An 18480-nucleotide genomic window follows, 5' to 3' on the forward strand; every position below is an offset into this window, starting at 1 on the left:
TAGCCTCACCCAAGTCCTGGTCTGCAGGGGCTCCAAAAGGAGAAAACTTCAACACACACCAAGATAAAGCCCCAGGGTTTTCTGAGACTATAAACTTGGCCCTGGTGTAGAGAGAGAATGATTGGGTGGAGCTAGTTTTGGATCCAATACCTGATAAGGAGCTTAAGGATTGTTGGGCCCCCACCCTGGCTCCCCTTCCGGACTCGCCCACCCACTTGGTGTACAGGAGATGAGGCAGTGGCAGTTGTGGCCCTGTGCCCACTTCCTACTGCCCAGCCCATGCCTGCCTTTACCATGGGTACCGCTGCTGGGCCCCTCTCCCTTAGAGGCCACGTCCTAAGGAAGCCTTTCACTTTCCCTGCTGGATTTTCATTAAGGAAACTCCTGGTTCCTCAAGGTAGCCTTTAAAAAAACCATTCTCCACTGAGGATGGGAAATGCTGCACAGTCTCCAGGGAAGCCTTGAAAGGGATGCCTGCCCTGATCCGTAGACCAGGACTCTACCAGTCAGATAGTAGCTTGCACTCAGGGGCTCTGCTGAGGGAGGTACTCAGGCGACCAGTCTTGACCTCTATCTCCCAGGGAGAAAAATGACTGGAGTGTGCCCTAATCCATCCCAATGGGGTATGTTTCACCACCATGAGCATCCCATTGGGCAGAGAGGGAAGACTAGGGCAAAGGGGCAATTGTGGGCTGGTGAGGATGCCAAAGTGAATCAACCAACGCCTGGAGCAGAGTCCAGGTGTCTGTGGTCAAATGGAGGTGACTGTACTAGGGACACTCAAAGCCCAGATTGGCCTGTTAGGAGGACAAGGGAGGCTCTGCTTGCACAGATAAAGGTAGAGAAGAATGACGCGACAGACCAGCAGCTTGCTTTATGGACATGACCTCATCTGTTCGGTCTGCCCCATCTCCACCCCAGCTGATAAGAATCTGGTGCTATTTCCTGTAGTCCAAGGGTTTCAGACAATGGTGTGAACGGCTGGCCCTACTGGAAAGGACATTGTTCAGGGAAGAAAAAACAACACACCAGCACAAAGCCAGGGCAGGACCTGTCTAAATGTAAGGGGTTGTTTACAAACCCATGATTTCCAAGGTGGGGAACACAATGGGGAATTGTTTTCGGCGAGGCTGGAGTCCCCTCTAGAATGCTCCTGGGGGCTGGGGATGGCTTTGATGGCCCAGACAGGTCTCAGATGCTCTGAGAGGGATGGACACTGATGGCGTGGATGCCTTCCTGTTTATCAGAGGTGCACAGGGGGCAGGGTCAAGGAACAAGTTTACACCAAAGACAAAGGGGAGGAGCTCCTGGGCCTCACTCCTTTCATCAGGGCCTCACACTGTCACACTGCTCAGGAACCCCAGGGTTGGAGGGGGTTTGCTAGGGAGAAGTAAGAACAGGTTTTCGTCTTCTGAAAAACATCAGCTCTTTGGTTTATGGCCTCTAATTGTCATGTTGCTTTTTAGAAAAATGCAAAAGACATGACACTCTCGCAAATAGTTGACCCCTCTGGAATGGCGCTCCCTGGCTTAGTTACTAGGGAGACTTCTCACACTTGGGGGCCCTCATGATGCCACAACTCACCTCCAGCCAGCCTGGGAACACACAGGGAGCTGTCACTGTGTAGGACACACACGCATTGTCACTGGCATCAGGGCCAGTGGAAGTGCTGTTTCTCATAGCAACCTCCTGCCCTGCCCACAGGAGGTTAGAGCCTTTGAACCACCAACCAAAGGCTCTGATGTCAGCGTGTGTGTGTGTGTGTGTGTCTGTCTGTCTGTCTGTCTGTGTGTCTGTGTGTGCGTGCACGGCAGGAGGAAGATGCAGAAAAGGAACATAACCACATCATCCTTTCCCTTTGGGACTGGCAGTCCCCATTTTGGGGGGTAAGAGGAGGGCAGTTGGGGTTAGAAGGGCCATTTTGGGTCTGGAGAGACCATGAAGGCAGTTCTGTCTGAGGATTTGACCCATGATGGAAGTGTCATTAGTAACTCTCATACTAATCTCTAAACCCAACAGGAGCACACTTCGTGAATAAACTCGAACGGATGTCTTTAGAACAAGTGAAGATCAGTAAGTCCTGTGCAATCCCAATATCAAAACAAGCTTTCATAAACCATTCTCAACCTTCCAGGTCTGAAGGATTATAATCTTCCTCCTCAACATGTTAACAGTGCCCTCTGGTGTTTGAAGGCAAAACAATAGGCTTATGAATACAGGGTATGAGCACATCCATCAATTTAGTAGACATCAAACTGCCTCTGGATGTGGGTCCCAAGCCAGATACCACGAGGGGAAGAAAGGTTAATAAGACGGATGGTCCCTGCCGTTAAGGGGTTTCCAATCTAGTGGGAGAGACAAATCCACAACCATAGGAACAGATGGAGAAATGACACGAGCCCTAATAAGGGTATAAGCAGAGCCCAGTGAGAGTGCCTAGGGATGAAAAAGAGGCCCTTAGGTGGGGTTCAACAGGCTGAGGGTAGAGGTTAGGACTCTTTAGACTGCAAACCCTATGCTCAGGGCCCAGTATTCCAGCGTAGCCAGGGCAGAGTGCTTGCAGGTGGGGTGTCCTGGGAGATGCAGCTGTGTGGGACCATATTTGTGGAAGGCTTTGGATGCCAATCTCAGCAGGGGCCATCCTAAGTAAAGAGCTAGCAGATGTTCTCTGGTAATTAGCAGAAGGAAAAAGGGTGGATGTGTCAGCAAAGCAAAGGACATAGGAAACCTTATGCAGAGAGAGGACTTTTGCAGCAGTCCTACATGGCACAGAGGTTTGAGCTGAGCACTGGCAATGGGATGGAGTGGAAGGCAAACATTTGCCAAACAGTAAAATTGACAAGAAAGAGAGTGGAGAAGCATAAAAGGAAGCAGAAGGAGATTCTGAGGTTTCTGGCCCTAGTTTACGGCTCCTATAAAGTAAGGATTAGAGGAAGAATAGCAGATGCTTTGGGTAATTTTTATTTAAGATCTATTTCTACCCTCCCCAAGTGAACTATCTGTTCTAGGTCCTAAGTTATAAAACAGTAATTAATTCTAATAGACATGTCATTTGTGAAAACAGGTATTTTAAATATGCAAGATGAGCCTGGGGCATCTTATAGTGCCAAAAAGTAAAGACATGTTCAAAAAATGAAACAAAACACACAATAATAGGGGTATGTGAAAAGAACACAAGAGCTCCCAATGCCCAAAACCAGAAGAATTTGAGCAACAAAATAAAGTAGTATTGGATTATAACCCAAAGTATACTATACATATCCATGAGTCCATACTGATATAAATAAATGATTGAAAAAATAAGTAAGTGGGAGAGAATAGGTTAATTTTCCACACAGAATTCCAAATAATTTAAGTAGATACTCTGTCCTCAAGGAGGGAGGGGGCCTAAATCCCTACTCATTAATTGTGGGATACACAGAGTAACCTCCTTCTAAAAGCTACAGTATGGAAAGGGGGGAAAGGAGTAACTTTACAGTGGAAAAACCTGACAGACACTACCTTGGCCAGATGATCAAGATCAACATCAACAGAGATGTCATGCTGATAGTATGTAACTTCAATATGATACAATGAAAATGGCACTTTATCTATGTGGTCTTCCTCCCCGAAACCCATAACCCTAGTCTAATCATGAGAAAAACATCAGAAAAATCCCAATTGAATGGCACTCTACAAAATACCTGACCAGTACTCCTCAAAACTGTCAAGGTCATCAAAAACAAGGAAAATCTGACAAACTGTTACAGCCAAGAGGAACCTAAGGAGACATGACGACTCAATGCAATGTGGTATCCTGGATGCGATCCTAGAATAGAAAAAAGACATGAGGTAAAAACTAAGGAAGTCTGAATAAAGTATGGCCTTTAGTTAATAATAATGTATCCATATTGGTTCATTAATTGTGACAAATGTACCATATTAATGTAAGATGTTACTAATGGAGGAAACTGGGTTTGGATATATGGGGACTCCCTGTATGACCTTCACAATTTTTCTGTAAATCTAAAACTATACTAAATTAAAAGTTTACTTAAGAAAAAAGCCCAGTTATTTAGTGGAGAATGACTGATTACGCCCAGATGAAGAATAGAACATTTCAAAGGTGGACTTTCCAGCCTACAAGAATGGGGTTGGCTATTAACATCAATGGAGAGGAAAGTTACAAAGATTAAGAAATAGTTGATAGGGGTGTGCATGTGTGTGTGTACACGTGTGCACATGTGTGCACTGTTCTGCTAGGTATCTATGAGGCCAACTGCTCACAGAGCTTGGGCTGATGAATGTCTGGGTGACAAAAAGCACCCCCTATTCCCCACCCTCACCACAAGCTCCACCTCCCACTGACTGCAGCTGGAGTCCAGAGGGCACTATTAAGAGACCATTACTTTCAGTTAAGATGGTGTTTCTCACCTTTGAGTAGTATACTAATGGACTCTTTTTAAAGGAGAAGATACTACCCAACATGTCTGAGAATATGCCTGGTGACCCAAGTTATAGAAACCCTAGATTAAGAAACTAAAGTCTTAATCTTGGAAGTGTCTTTCAGTTGTGAATCATGACTGCAAGAGTTGAGTCTTTAGGATAGGAAAAATATTAAATTAAAATCCACAATTTAAAAACTCTCTTGTCACTAGCAGAGCTCTGACAAAGTGTCCTTGGATGCCCAGGTTAAGAAGGACAGCAGTAAGTCATCAAACTATGGGAGAGGAAACGAAGAAAAAAGCATAGTCGTGGGGAGCCCTGGGGTGACAGCTGTGCAGTAGGCCTAGTGAACAGCCAGATAAGAAGGGGCAGGCTCTGGGTGGTCTTCCAGAAAAGAAGTGCAACTGGTAGTGATTTGATGTCTGGCCTATGAAGAAAACTGTATTTTGAGGGAATTGACCATATGGAACATTTGGAAGATGTAGCCATAGTTGCATAGCAAATTGAGCAAATAAAAAAGAGGCAGGTATTCATTTCAGGAAAAAGACTATGTATAGGAGAGGAAAAATAATCATAGTGTACTGCCTGACTCAGTAGTAAACAGCATTTACATAGTCATAATAATGTAAACACTGAAGGTTAATTTAACAAAAATTGTGATGCAATTAGAAAAGCAGAGAGAATGAAAATGGGAAGGTTTTAAAGATGGTAGATCTTTATGTAACAATAGGAAGTCAACAATGTCTAAGATTAATAAACTAAGAAATAGCTTTAAAACTAGAAAGTAGTTGCCTTTAGGGAATAGGACTCAGGGTAGGGAAGGGTGAGTCAAGAGAATATTTTTCATTATAATCCTTTTAGTACTTCTTAAGACATCTTAAAGTCTATGTTACTTTGCCTATATACTTTGATAATAAGAAAAAGACACAAATCCCCTCCTCCCCCTGTGATTCCAAGTGAATCTAGTGAAATCTGAAGGTGATCACTGTGCATACCTCGGATGTAAGTCTCCATGGATCAGCAACATTTGAACTGAGAACCCTGTCCTCCACCATTAGTGATAATGACTCAGGGAGACCCTGAGAACTCTGTATCTGGCAACGGTCTTGAATTTCTCCCACTAATCCAAATCCCACATAACCATTAAAAGCAAACAAATGTGAGATCGGTTCTATTCAATTTCTCCCAAGACCTTCCACCAGCTTCCCATCCTAGATGCCTTCTTAACGTGACTGCCCTGGCGTGGTTCCCTTACCTGAGATGGAAATACCCGAGCCACTAGGCAGTGAGGGTTTGAGTGGAGGTGTGCCTTTACTCGAGCTGAAGACCATACTGCCTGGAGTGAGTGGAGGCTTTTCTGCTCCTTGTGAGCATGGCAGTCCCTGGCCTGTTTGAGTCCAGGGCCCTAAGTTTTGTAACAGTGACCTATTCTCAGTCCAGTGTGGATTCCTTTGCTGGCTCACCTCCCTGGTGAGAACCTTTGTGTTTATTTGCACAATGATGAACTCTCTGTCTCTGTAAAGTCAGTTTCCCTGCAAACTGCTTCCCTCCAAAGCAACATGTCGATGTTCTAAGTTGAAAGTTCTACATTTAATTCACTGAATTTTATAGATTAGAAGGGTGAGTTTTCCTATGCCCTTACTCTACCCTCCAGATTCCTTAGTATGCTAGATAAATTCCCGAGTGAATTTATAAGGAGACACTAATGGAGAGAAAACCTTTATTTGCATAATGACAAGCATGAGTGAAGTAGGAAGAGGCATATGAGAATCAGATTAAGGTGGAAGAATCTCGGTAAAAGAAGAAAGGAAAAAAGGGCTCTCTGGGAATCAGGCAGAAAGAGCAGAGGTGCTCTCATACCATAAACACGTTCTGTGGTTGGCGTCTGGACTCTGCTCTGTCCTCACGCTCCCCTGAGACTTTTCTTTCTTTGGTTCATAGTCTCACTGTTGGCCCCTTTCCTTGTCTCCCAGTCCCAAAGCACTCCCTCCTCCAGACCCGATGGAGGAGCACAGCTTCATACCCAAATGTTCTTGGCAAGGCTACTCAGAAGCTGTTACTTGGATTTTTTGCAGCAATTAGTGATTTTGACACCCTTGGACCGCCAGGAGTGGCCCCTCCTGCCACCAGAGGATTCCGGTGTTTCTAATAAGGAAGGTCCTGGCCAATCAGTCCGAGAAGGGCTCAGATTCTCTTCCAGGCTAGTGTCTCTGCAGAAATGCCCCCCAGAGTGCAAGGTGCTGCTGCAGCAGAGGCTGTCACCTGAGTTTTCAGGTGTTTAGTCTGCAGTGGAAGAAAGGTGGGAGAGGACAACTCAACCCTCTGTCTCTCCCAGGTGCGGGTCCATAAGCCCCTTCCTAGCCACTTTCCTTTCCAAACTAAAGGCACCAACTAAAAGTCCCCATCTGGGGGCATGCCCTTCTCCTTTTCCAGGAACCACAAGTCCCCCCCGCCCTGGCCCTCCCTGCCCAGTTCCCTCCAGTCCCACCTGTGGCTTCAGCAGAAGATGCACACTCCTCACACTCCCATTTTTTACTGTTGGATCTAAGAGAGGAGCAGTCCCTATGAGTTCCGTGGGATCCGCACGTAGCACACAGAATGAGGCACCACCTCCTACAGGAAGAGCCAAGGAAGGGTTGTGGGGACAAATATAACTACCACTCTCGGGATGTTTGCTACTGGCCAGGCCTTTGCTGAGGGTTTCCCAGGCTTTTTTTTTGAGGAAGATTAGCTCTGAGCTAACTACTGCCAATCTTCCTCTTTTTGCTGAGCAAGACTGGCCCTGAGCTAACATCCATGCCCATCTTCCTCTATTTTATACATGAGACGCCTACCACAGGATGGCTTTTGCCAAGTTGTGCCATGTCCGCACCCAGGATCTGAACTGGCGAACCCTGGGCCACCGAGAAGTGGAATGTGCGAACTTAACTGCTGCGCCGCCAGGCCGGCCCTTCCCAGGCATTTTTTACTGTACATTTTACCCAGGACGGATGTGTGGCTGTCCCAGGACCCCACAGTCAGGTACACACTCGAAAGGTAGATTTGGAAAGGAACTGGCCCGGGGTGTCTCTCCCCTGGGCACAAGGAGAAGCAGACCCTGCAGGGAGACCTGTTCACTTGCACATGAATGAGTCCTGGGCTGGTCAAGAGCGGGACTTAGTAATTGTGTTCACCCTGAGGTCTGCAGACAAAAGTGAATTTCTTGCTCCTAATAACTGTGCCAAGGTCTGACTCTGAGATGGCACTGATGAGAGATCTTTCTAGCTAGGAGCCTTTCCCTACCCTTCATCCTCAAAGCTGTCTCTGCCTTGTTCATACAGACAGATGGGGGCATCACAATGCTGATAACGCTGATACAACTCCGAGAAAGCCCCTGGCTCGAGTTCCCAGGCAGCATCTCTGCAGTGGGAGAAGAAACAGTGAGTAAGGAACACATAACTGGTTGGTGAAACCTTTGTTCACTTGGGAGGAAGTAGGAAGAACTCAAGGTAGCACAGCACAAGAGGTCAACAGGCTGCCTGAGTACTTTCAACAAGGCTGGACGAGCGGCCTGGCAGTGGGAGAGGGTTGAAGTAGGAGAGTAGAATGCGGGGGTTCCTTAGTTCCACACTGGAACTCAAGAACCCAACCCCCGGGGAATTCTGATCCCCAAAGCACCCTTTTCAGAAACATGCCTATCCCCCCACCTTCACTTTTTTCCCCCCTCCCTTTCTTTGATAATTGAAAAACTCTCCCTCCACCCCTTCCCTCTTCACTGTATGTCAATGCCTGGGCTGCTTCTTCATTCTCTGACCTATTCTCACACTCACCTCCTCTCTAGAAATCTAGCCGACCCACTCCCTGGCTCACTTCCTGTCTTAGCGTTTCCACTACCTGTCTGGAATATGAATTCCCATTCTTAGCATTTCTTGAGGAAACTCTTCTCGATTGTTACACTGCGGACATTTGAAGAAATGCTTTGCTGACGTGTGGGCATATTTCTGTAAGAGAAACATGGAAGAGCTTTGTGTTTGTAAAAACACTATCTTTGATCACCTTTCCACCCCCACCCTCATCTCACAAAGAGGATGTTGCTAAGAGAGCTTAACTGGGGGTTATAGGAGAAGAAGTTTGGGTGGGCTAGGGTGAGGGCTACAAATCCAGGTGTTAGACCAGGAACCAAAAGCTTAAGAGAGCTCCCAGGAGTGCCTCAGCTGTAATCTCTGGCCATGAGGCACGGCAGTGCTGACCCAGTAGGGGTCAGGTAGCTGGATACATGTTTCCCTTTCCTTCCACCCCAAGAAGCAAGGCTGATTTTCAGGTTACTTGACTTATTCTAGGATAAGTTCATTTGCTCTGGCCATCCTGAGGATTTTGCTCGGTCTAAATATTATCATGGAGGTCCTATAGGTCAAGAAGGACCAGAGACTGGGCTGACTTTCCTCTGATTGCCTGGAACCAGCCTTGCACACAGGCCTCCAGCATGGAGTGCAGAAGCCAGGGCTTGCCTGAGTATTCCCAGGGTGCTCTGAACTGGGCCAATTGTGGAAGGTCCCCAGGGCAGAGAAAGCCCCACCTGTATGCACTTGCGGTGGTAGATAGTCTGACTACAACACGGGCTCTGGATATTTTCAACACTTGCTTGGGATAAGTTTTCACAGCACAAGACGCAGCTTTCCTCCCCTACATTCCCCCGTTGGATGTCCTGTGTTGGGCGATGTTTTCCACAAAATGATCTGTGTCAGAGTAAACAGACTTGGTTTCTGGTTTCTCATTGACACAGTTTTCCAGCTACCTGGTCTAGGAAGAGCAGCGACCACTCAGGCAACGCCCAGTGAACCTCCACACTCACAGAGAGGAGGGGGAGCAGGGTGAAGAACAGCCACATGCCTTCTCACAGCTGCTCTCTTACTCAGGAAAGCTCTGGAGACTGGCTCCACAGCCTCCCTTCGTGAAAGCCCCGCTTAGTTCTGAGCAGCTAAGAACCCCAGCTGTTTGTAATTTAAGAAGGGGATGGGAAGAAAGAAGTAACCCCCATGAAATCTCCAAGTCAAGACACTGTTTTTCATTATTGAATGGAGGGACAGATTCACTGGTGAATCAAAACAGGCCCGTGAGAACCGGACTCTGCTTTCCTTTGTGGCTAATTAATACCAAATTGCAAAAGAGCAGCCCGACTTTTCCTCTTCATCACTCACTTGTACTCTCCAAAAAATTGTGAAAGGCAACCCCTTTCTTGGCCACAAGGAAGATGGAAGTTTCTGATGCAGTGATCCTTCTGGCAGTTGATGGCAGCTCCCTTTTTCTTGCACACAAAGCAGGTCTGCAAATGAGATCCCAGGCTCAGGGGCCCAAGAAAGACAGATGGACATTCTACAGCACATCAGGCTATGGAATGAAAATTCTGTGAAGCAACAGCCATTCCCTTTCCTCAGTGAACCTGATAGCTCTGGGGCACCCTGAAGCTGAGCTTCAAGCAGCACTGAATTCTTTTTTGTTTTCCCAGGATATTGCTCCCTCTCTCACTTAGGATGCTACACCCCAGAGAAGCCTAGAACTTAGGAGAAGGACCAGTTGGGAAATCCAAGAGTCCTTTGACTTCTAAAATACCAACTGGGGAAAAGAACAGAAACAGAGATGATGAGACAGGTAAGAGAAGAGGCCTACTCCAAGGCCCACATTTCAGGGGATTCTAACCTTCATAGAAGCCCGGGCTGCCTCCTTTTTGATGTCTTCAGGCAGAAATCCATAGAAACCTCTGTTGGACTGGGCCCTCTGAGGCAGCTTGCTAGATAGGATCTGGGGGTGAGAGGAGGGCAGCAGAACCAGGCTGTCAACATTGATGATCAGTCAAACAGTGCAGTGGGGTGAGGAGAATGACAGGGTGAGAGAGCTAAGAAATAGTGTGGTGGAATATATATGCATTTACAGGGTAATTTACTTAACAAAGGCTTACAGAGCATTAACTATGTATTGGGTGCTCTAGGGGCTTTTCAAATATTTACTCATTTAATCCACATAACAACCTTAAGGGGTAGGTACTATTAACATCTCCATTTTATAGGAGAGATTATGTGACTTGCTCACGACTACAGAACTCCAGACCTTAGGTTCTGACCTGGCTTTATGCTACACTGTCTCTCCTTTACTGAGGACTGCTTTTGGATGCTGAGCACTTGGGGGAAACACTCCCTGTATGGACTCATTTTATGCTCACAACCCTGTAATACAGATGCTATTGTGATCCTCATCTTACACAGGCTACTGAGGTGTAGAGCAGTAAGTGACATGGCTAGGGTCACACAGCAAGGAGGCGGCAGAACCAGCATTCACATTCAGGCCCACAGAACCCATACTCTTACCCTTCCCGCTGTACTGCCCTTCAGTACAGAATAAATACTCTTTTCAGAGTGTATTCTCTACAGGAAGGGAAACAAGGCTTATCTCCTGACTACAGTCATTCTGCCTCATGGGGGAAGGGGAAGAATTGAACTTTTCTCTAAAAACACACCTTAAAGGGCTTTTTGTTTCTGAAAAACCCCCAAAGCAGAGTCTAGAATGGGAAATCAAGGAAAAAGAAGCTACACTGTTACATACCCATAAACAACATGTGTGTACTACATTGGAAGAATATCAGCACCCAGCCCCACCCCAAGAATCTTCCAAAAATATTGGGGAGGGTGCTGGATTTCCTGCAGTAATTGCATGTAATGTGTAATGGGGACTCAGCTTATTTTACTTTATTTTTTGGTGAGGAAGATTGGCCCTGAGCTAACATCTGTGACAATCTTCCTCTATTTTGGATGTGGGACACTGCCACAGCATGGTTTGATGAGTGGTGTGTTATGTCTGCACCTGGGATCCAAACCTGTGAACCCTGGGCTGCCAAAGCGGAGTGTGCAAACTTAACCACTATGCCACCAGACTGGCCCTCAGACTATTTTATTTTAATGTTATAGAAAAAGTGACCTTACAAAGTTAGATGACTTGATTAGATGTTAGATGTTAGACTAAATTAGCTAGATGACCTTGGATTATAGCTGTATGTTCCCAATTAGGCTTAAACATATCTATTTTATCACTAATTATATCTCAGGGATTTAGGACTACATGAGTGATTTGTTTTATTTATAAGTAATACTAATGTTTTCTACAATGAGCATATATTTTTTATATAAACAGAAAAATCAATAGTGAGGGGCCGGCCCCATGGCAGAGTGGTTAAGTTCACGCGCTCCACTTTGGCAGCCCAGGGTATCACCAGTTCGGATACTAGGTGTGGACATGGCACCGCTCATCAGGCCACGTTGAGGCAGCGTCCTACATGCCACAACTAGAAGGACTCACTACTAAATAAAAAATATACAACTATATACTGGGGGGATTTGGGGAGAAAAAGCAGAAAAAAAAAAGATTGGTAACATTGTTAGCTCAGGTGTGAATCTTAAAAAAAAAATCAACAAAGATTAGAAACAATCTAAATGTCCTTTAATAGGGGTTTGTTTAATACTTTTTGGCAGACTCATGCCATGGAATACCACTTAGCTACTAAAAAGAAAAACTAGATCAACACGTTCTATATGGAAAGATCTCCATAAGTATATGAGGTAACAAAAGCAAAATACAAAACACTGTGTATAGTATGTTTATTTTTATGTTGAAAATGTATGTGCTTGTAAATGCACTGAAATTAAACAAGATTTGACACCAAAACCAGAAAGGACTTATAAGAGTGGAAAATCACAGACTAATCTCTCTCACGAGCGTAGGTTTAAAAAGGAAACACAATATTAACAAATTGAATCCAGCACCATATAAAAAGGATAATACATCATGACCAAGCAGGGTTTACACTAGAAATGCAAGGTTAGTTTAACATTTAAGAATTCAATCGATGTAACAAAGCAGATTAACAAAATAAAGGAGAAAAATCATAATCATCTCAATACATGCAGAAAAAGCATCCAACAGAATACAACATACATTTATGATACCTTCAGCAAACCAGAAATAAAAGAGAACTTCTTCAATCTGATGAAAAGCATCTATGAAAAACCTACAGCTAACATCATATTTTAATGGTGAAAATTGGATGCTGTCCTCTGCTATTGGAAACAAGACAAGGATATTCGCTCACATAACTTCTATTCAACTAGAATAGAAGGGCCTAGCTAGTTAGTACAATAAAGCAAGAAGAATTAAATGACATAAAGATTGGAAGGGAAGAAGTAAAACTGTCTTTATTCACACATGACATGATTGTATGCACAAAAAATCCTAAGGCATTTACAAAACAATAAAAACAGCTACTGAACTTTATTAATAAGCAAATTTAACAAGATTGCAGGATACAAAATCGATGTACAAAAATAAACTACATTTCTATATACCAGCAACAAACTTGAAAATAAAAATTTAAACTACCATTTATAATAGCATAAAAACCACAAAATATTTAGGAATACATTTAACAAAAGATGTTCAAGACTCCTTCACCAAAAAAGTATTGTTAAGATAAATTTTAAAAGACCTAAATAAATGGGGAAATATATCACATTCATGGATGGGAAGATTCAAGATTATTTGTCAATTCTTCCCAAACTGATCTATAAATTCAATGCAGTCCCAATCATAATCCCAACAGATTTTTTTTTTTTTTGAGAAAGATTAGCCCTGAGCTAACTACTGTCAATCCTCCTCTTTTTGCTGAGGAAGACTGGCCCTGAGCTAACATCCATGCCCATCTTCCTCTACTTTATACGTGGGACACCTGCCACAGCATGGCTTTTGCCAAGTGGTGCCATGTCTGCACCCAGGATCTGAACCCTTGAACCCCAGCCCGCTGAGAAGCGGAATGTGCGAACTTAACCGCTGCGCCACCGGGCCGGTCCCACCCAAGAGACTTTTTTTTTAAAGAAAAATTGACAAGCTAAATATAAAATTTATATGGAAAAGGAAAGAACCTGTTAACCAAAACAACGAAACAATCTTGGAAAAGACTGCAGAACTTAAAATACTTAACTTCAAGACACTATACAGTCACAATAATCAAGACAGTGTGGTATTTGTGTAAGGATCAATGCACAAATCACTGACATAAAATAGTTCATCTAGATCCACAGATATATAGTCAACTGATTTTGACAAAGGCACAGAGGTAATTCAATGGGTAGGTAAAGATTTCCTACACACAAACAAGCTTTAACTATAAAAGAAAAAATTGATAAACTGGACTTCATCAAAATTAAACACTTTTGTTCTTTAAAAGACATGATTAAAAAAAGGAAAAGGCAAGTCACAGACTGGGAGAAAACAGTCACAATACACATATCTGAAAAAGGATATGTATCTAGAATATATAAAGAACTCTTACAACTCAATAAGACAAAACAACCCAATTTTTAAAACGGACAAAATATTCGTATAGAGACTTCACAAAAGAAAATATGCGAATGGCCAATAAGTACATGGAAAGAAGCTCAACATTTTAATCCATCAGAGAAATACAAATTAAAACCACATGAGATACCAATACACGCCTAGCAGAACAGCTGAAATTAAAAAGATTGACAATATCAAGTTTTGGCAAGAATATTGTGCAACTGGAACTCTCATAAATTGCTAGTGGGAGTATAAACTGGTACAACCACTTTGGAAAGTGATTTGGCAACTTCACATAACGTTAAACATATAGTTAGCATACAACCAATAATTCCACTTGGGCATTTGCCCAAGAGAAGTGAAAACACGTGTTCACAAAAAGGCTTATAGATTAATGTTGATAGCAGCTTTATTGAGAATAGCCCCAAAATGGAAACAATTCAAATGTCCAGTAACAGGTAGATAAATAAGCAAATTATAATACATTCATACAACAGAATACTACTAGGCAATAAAAAGGCACAAGCTACCAAAACATGCTACAACATAGATGAATCTCCAAAACACTGTGTTGAGTGAAAGAAGCCAGATACAAAAGAGTGCAAACTGTATGATTTCATTTATATGAAGTAAAAAGCATGCAAGAGTAATCTATAGATCAGCACTATGATTATCTCTGAGGGGACTGACTGAAAGAGTACAAGAGGGAACTTTCTGGGGTGATGGAAGTATTTATTTTGATTGGGGAAGTGATTTCATGGGATTATACATTGTATCTCATGATATGAGTTTATCAAAACTCATCAAACTGTACACTTAAAATGGGTGCATTCTATAGTATGCAAATTATACCGAACAAAAAAGAACACTGGGGAAAAAGTAACTGCAAGGACTGCTGAGAGCATTTGAGCCTGGGGAGAAGGAGAAGGACTCGGAATACTGTTTTGAGAAGAGACTTTTTATTGTACATACTTTATACTGTCAGGATTTTATACTAGGTACATATACTACTACTAAAAAATTATATTTTAAAAGAAATGGGTAGCTATTAAGAAAACCAAAAAAACAGGGCTATGGATCTAAGGCTGGATGCAAAAACAGGGAACAGACTGTATAGCAAAAGCCCTAAGATACTGAAAGGAAAGGGGGTCTCATACTCACAAGACAGAAGTAATGCATGCTGAGATCGCCTTTCTGAAGAAATTCCCCCAATTTTTCAGGATCCCCAGGTTCTCGAAGGCATAACAGGCAAACTGGAAGAGAGAATGTTAAAAATTCATTTTGGGAGTATAACCATCTCTCTAAGTACAAGGAGGAGGAGATTATCGGGAAGAGGGTAATTTTGACGAGGAGGGAGGTTGGGGTGAAGTGTTATTTGGTATCAGTTAGGCCTTTATACAATTTTGGCCACATTTGAAGGAGTTGGCTGCAACTGCTCACTTCATATACCCTTGTCTCAAGTGGCTTTAATTAACTTATTTCTTGAACTTTGGCTGTTGACATTTAAAAATTATGAAGCCTGAGCTCTTTAGGATCTTAGAGAATCTGAGAAGGAAGTAGGATTGACAGGGAGAGGAGCAAGTTTGCTGCCCTACACAGGTGGCCTTTGCTGAGGCTGGGAAGCAATGGCTGAACAGAACCTCCAGTCTTTCTTACCAGGCCCTGAAGGCGGTTTCCTCTGGGTTACCCTCCTTGTCTTGGCAGATTTTCTATACAAAAGATGGAAGAAGTACAAGGTGGTCTTTGAGGATCCTGTTGACACCCCTTGTAACATTTCTCTCAAAATGCCATCCATGGGTCTGATGAAGGATCAAAATATCTAAAGGCTAACACATCAGTTTCCTTTTCTATTTCATGTGTTTTGAAACCACAAAACACACCCACTGAATTGTGTCAACCACCTTCCTGTTCCTTAGTGCCTGTGTTGAGTGAATGAATGCAAGAACAAACCCCCTTTTACTCTTTTACTGTTTCTTCTGCCACCTACTCTGAATCTCGGGGGTACCACGTTCACAAAGCATAACAAAATGATACTAAAATTGATTAAGAATTCCTATTGCTAGGCAATATTCTTGGCTCTTTACATGTATTAGCTCAATGAGTCTACAGAATGCTCTAAAAAGTGGGTGCTATTAACATGCATATTTTTCAGATGAGGAAACTGAGGCATAAAGAAATGAAGTAACCTGTCCCAGGTCACCTAGTTAGCAAGTGTTAGAGCCAGGATATGAATCTAGCCAGTAGGGCTCCAGAGCCAGGACTTTGCTACTAGGGACAGCCCTGGGAGGATAGGTTACTGAGCAGCTTCCAAGGGACCACTGGTGTGTCCTTCCACCATACCCAACCCTAGCCCCCAAGACCATGCCAAGTGGGCAAAAAGTGCAGCATATACCACAGGCCATTGGATGATTTCTTCCAAATTCCCTTATGTTACCTACTCTACCTCAGTCTTTGACATTCCTTCTTCTTTTCTTTTATAGTCTTCATTCGTTGCTGCCTTTCTGTTCTAAATTGAATTCTTCTGCACTATTTTGAGGACAATACGGGCTCTTCCAGCTATAAATATAAACAAGTCAGCAATTTAATTCTATATTTGGTTATCAAGTTCCATGGGGTCAAAGCAACAGTGCACTTCACCTCCGATCCCTGTGACAGAATAAAAGGGGCCCACTCGGTATCAACAATTATTTGATTATTATTAAATAATTATTAATTATAATAATTATATTTAATAACTTATATTGGATCAAGAACTCTTTTAAGTATTTTGTATGTGTTAACTCACAAAAACCCCATGCAGTAGGTATCATTTTATCCCCATTTTCAAGATGAGGAGACTGAGGCACAGAGAGGTCACAGAGCCACTTGCCCAAGGTCAGAGTTCCTGCTATCACACAGCAGTATAAGAACTTGGAACCATTATTTGAACTGGCTAGATGCTTCTTTGTTTTCTATGTGCCTACTAAATGCATGAGGTAGCACTCAGGAAAAATGGCTCCTTTTGCCCCCAAGTATGGGTGCCATGATTCTACCCAGAAAAGCTAGATTAGATAGCTCTTTCCTAGGACAAGGAGCCTGTGGAGTTTTGGCTGCCTAAAGCAAGAACTCCCTCTAGTGAGAGACAAGTGATAACACTGACAAATCACCCCTTGGCTCCTATCACTTCTTTCCACCCGGCTCAGATGGCCATTGAGGCTAGGCCTGTTCTCAACCTCGGACTAGATCTGAGCCAAGAGTAAAATGCCCGAAAGCGGAGAAGACACCCTGCCACTCCTTGCCAGTGTCAGCAGACTACAAATTTACACTTTCCACTGGTTAAGGAGGAACTCCCTGAAAGTGAAGGGGGACAAAAGAAGATCCACTCCTATGAAGGGACGACTGAGTCTAGCCCGGGGAAAGGACAGCATTTCTTAGGAGAGCTGAGTGAACCACGTCCCTCCAGGGTCACACACTCCAGCAACCACGTCCTCGGAGCACAGCTGGAGGGACTGTCAACTACTGTGTGCATACAACTATTAAGGCCATCAGCTGTTCAGAAAACTAAGGCGACACCGCCCTGCCTTCCTTTGTGTTTGCTCCGTCTCCTCTTCTAACCCATGAGCTGCACTTGCAGAAGTAATGACACTGGATGGCTTCTTACTCAACCAAAGCACTTGGACAGGCTGGAAGAGGAGAGAGGAGGGCGTGCACCTGAGGATCCACTTTAGCTGACTACCGAGCGGTTCCGAGCTGTTGGGGAACCCCGACCATCTAGCAATAGAGAAAAACCTTGAGACTTCAGCTCTTTGCATCGCTGGACCAAGACGTTCCTTGAGCGGGATTTTGCGCACACTGGTCGTTGCAGGAAGACGCAACACTCTTCAAGGCAGCTCAGGGGGCGCTGCGAACGCGGGCTTCCACAGGCTGCTCCGGCCGAGATTCCCTAACCGAGCGGACGCTCCCTTGAAACGGTTACCAAGTTGTTTCGCTGGATAAGCGCTGGGCAAAAGCTGGCTGAAAAAATTAAAAATAAATGAGTGGTCGGCCCCGCAGCCGCAAGAATAGGGAGTGATTTATCTGGAAAATACGTGTCGGTGTGGCGACAACCGTCCCTCGGAGGTAACAGTAGGAGAAGGGGCTCAAGGAGCATTCCACGGATGCCAGACCAGGCTCATGTCGCGCTTGCCGGGCGGCTACTGCGGGGCCGGGCCGGAGGTCGCCACCGCCGCTCGCTCCTCACGGTAGCGCACCAGCCGCCGCTCCCGGCCGGGGCCGTCTGCCCAGCTGTCGCCGAGGGCACCGCTGTCCCGGAGCTTTGTTCGTCGTCACAAGCCGTGGGAGCTACCTCACGGGCGGCCGCCCCGCGCGGTGACTACGCCGGCGAAGGGGGCGAGCGCGCAAACCGGGGCCGGGTGACGCGGACTGCGACATAGGGACACTGCGGCCGCGGGCACCAAGGCGACGCTGACCGTTGACAGAGCGAGACCGCTAACGGCCGCGCGCCCGCCCCTTCCGCTCGCGCCACCTGGGCCCAACAACGCTCTCGCCCGCCCCTTCCTCTCGCCCCGCCCTTCCCTCTCGCGCCACCAGCGCCCAACTCCGCTCTCGCCCCGCCCCTTCTTGCTCCGCCCACCTGCGCGAGCGCACCGGCATCTGGAGTCGAGCTCGCGGAAGACGGGCCCAGAGGCGGGGCGGAGGCCGTCGCGCCGTGCTGAC

At 44.9% G+C, this 18480-nt stretch overlaps 1 protein-coding gene across 3 annotated transcripts; it reads right to left on the minus strand.

The window, feature by feature from the left end:
* Positions 1-2963: 2963 nt before the first annotated feature.
* On the minus strand, positions 2964-18290 carry PHF7 (PHD finger protein 7). Of its 3 annotated transcripts, none has more exons than XM_046646352.1 (10): positions 17476-18290; positions 15442-15494; positions 14947-15038; positions 10102-10203; positions 9603-9727; positions 8981-9140; positions 8299-8405; positions 7708-7824; positions 6914-7038; positions 2964-3808 (listed from the first exon to the last, which is right to left on the minus strand). In XM_046646352.1, exons 1-10 carry the CDS (start codon positions 17574-17576, stop codon positions 3744-3746), a joined length of 1047 nt encoding a protein of 348 aa, XP_046502308.1. In that variant the 5' UTR covers positions 17577-18290; the 3' UTR covers positions 2964-3743. The 3 variants fall into 3 exon arrangements, 2 of the variants coding, with proteins under 2 accessions (XP_046502308.1, XP_046502317.1); XM_046646361.1 differs by lacking the exon at positions 2964-3808 and adding an exon at positions 6145-6708; XR_006886148.1 differs by lacking the exon at positions 8981-9140 and having other exon boundaries at positions 14947-18290.
* Positions 18291-18480: the final 190 nt, after the last annotated feature.

This window comes from Equus quagga, chromosome 1, assembly GCF_021613505.1.
Source record: "Equus quagga isolate Etosha38 chromosome 1, UCLA_HA_Equagga_1.0, whole genome shotgun sequence".
Lineage (NCBI taxonomy): Eukaryota > Metazoa > Chordata > Mammalia > Perissodactyla > Equidae > Equus > Equus quagga.

Excerpts from the sequence above, each read along its gene's own strand:
- PHF7 (XM_046646352.1), bottom strand. The coding sequence starts at position 17,576 with ATGCAAAGAGCTGAAGTCTCAAGGTTTTTCTCTATTGCTAGATGGTCG. Across the intron at positions 7,825-8,298 it reads GGAATTCATATTCCAGACAG|AGATGCTGCCTGGGAACTCG; the intron begins GTAGTGGAAACG and ends CTCCCACTGCAG. Across the intron at positions 3,809-6,913 it reads ATCTTCTGCTGAAGCCACAG|GATCGCATCCAGGATACCAC; the intron begins GTGGGACTGGAG and ends TTTCTATTCTAG.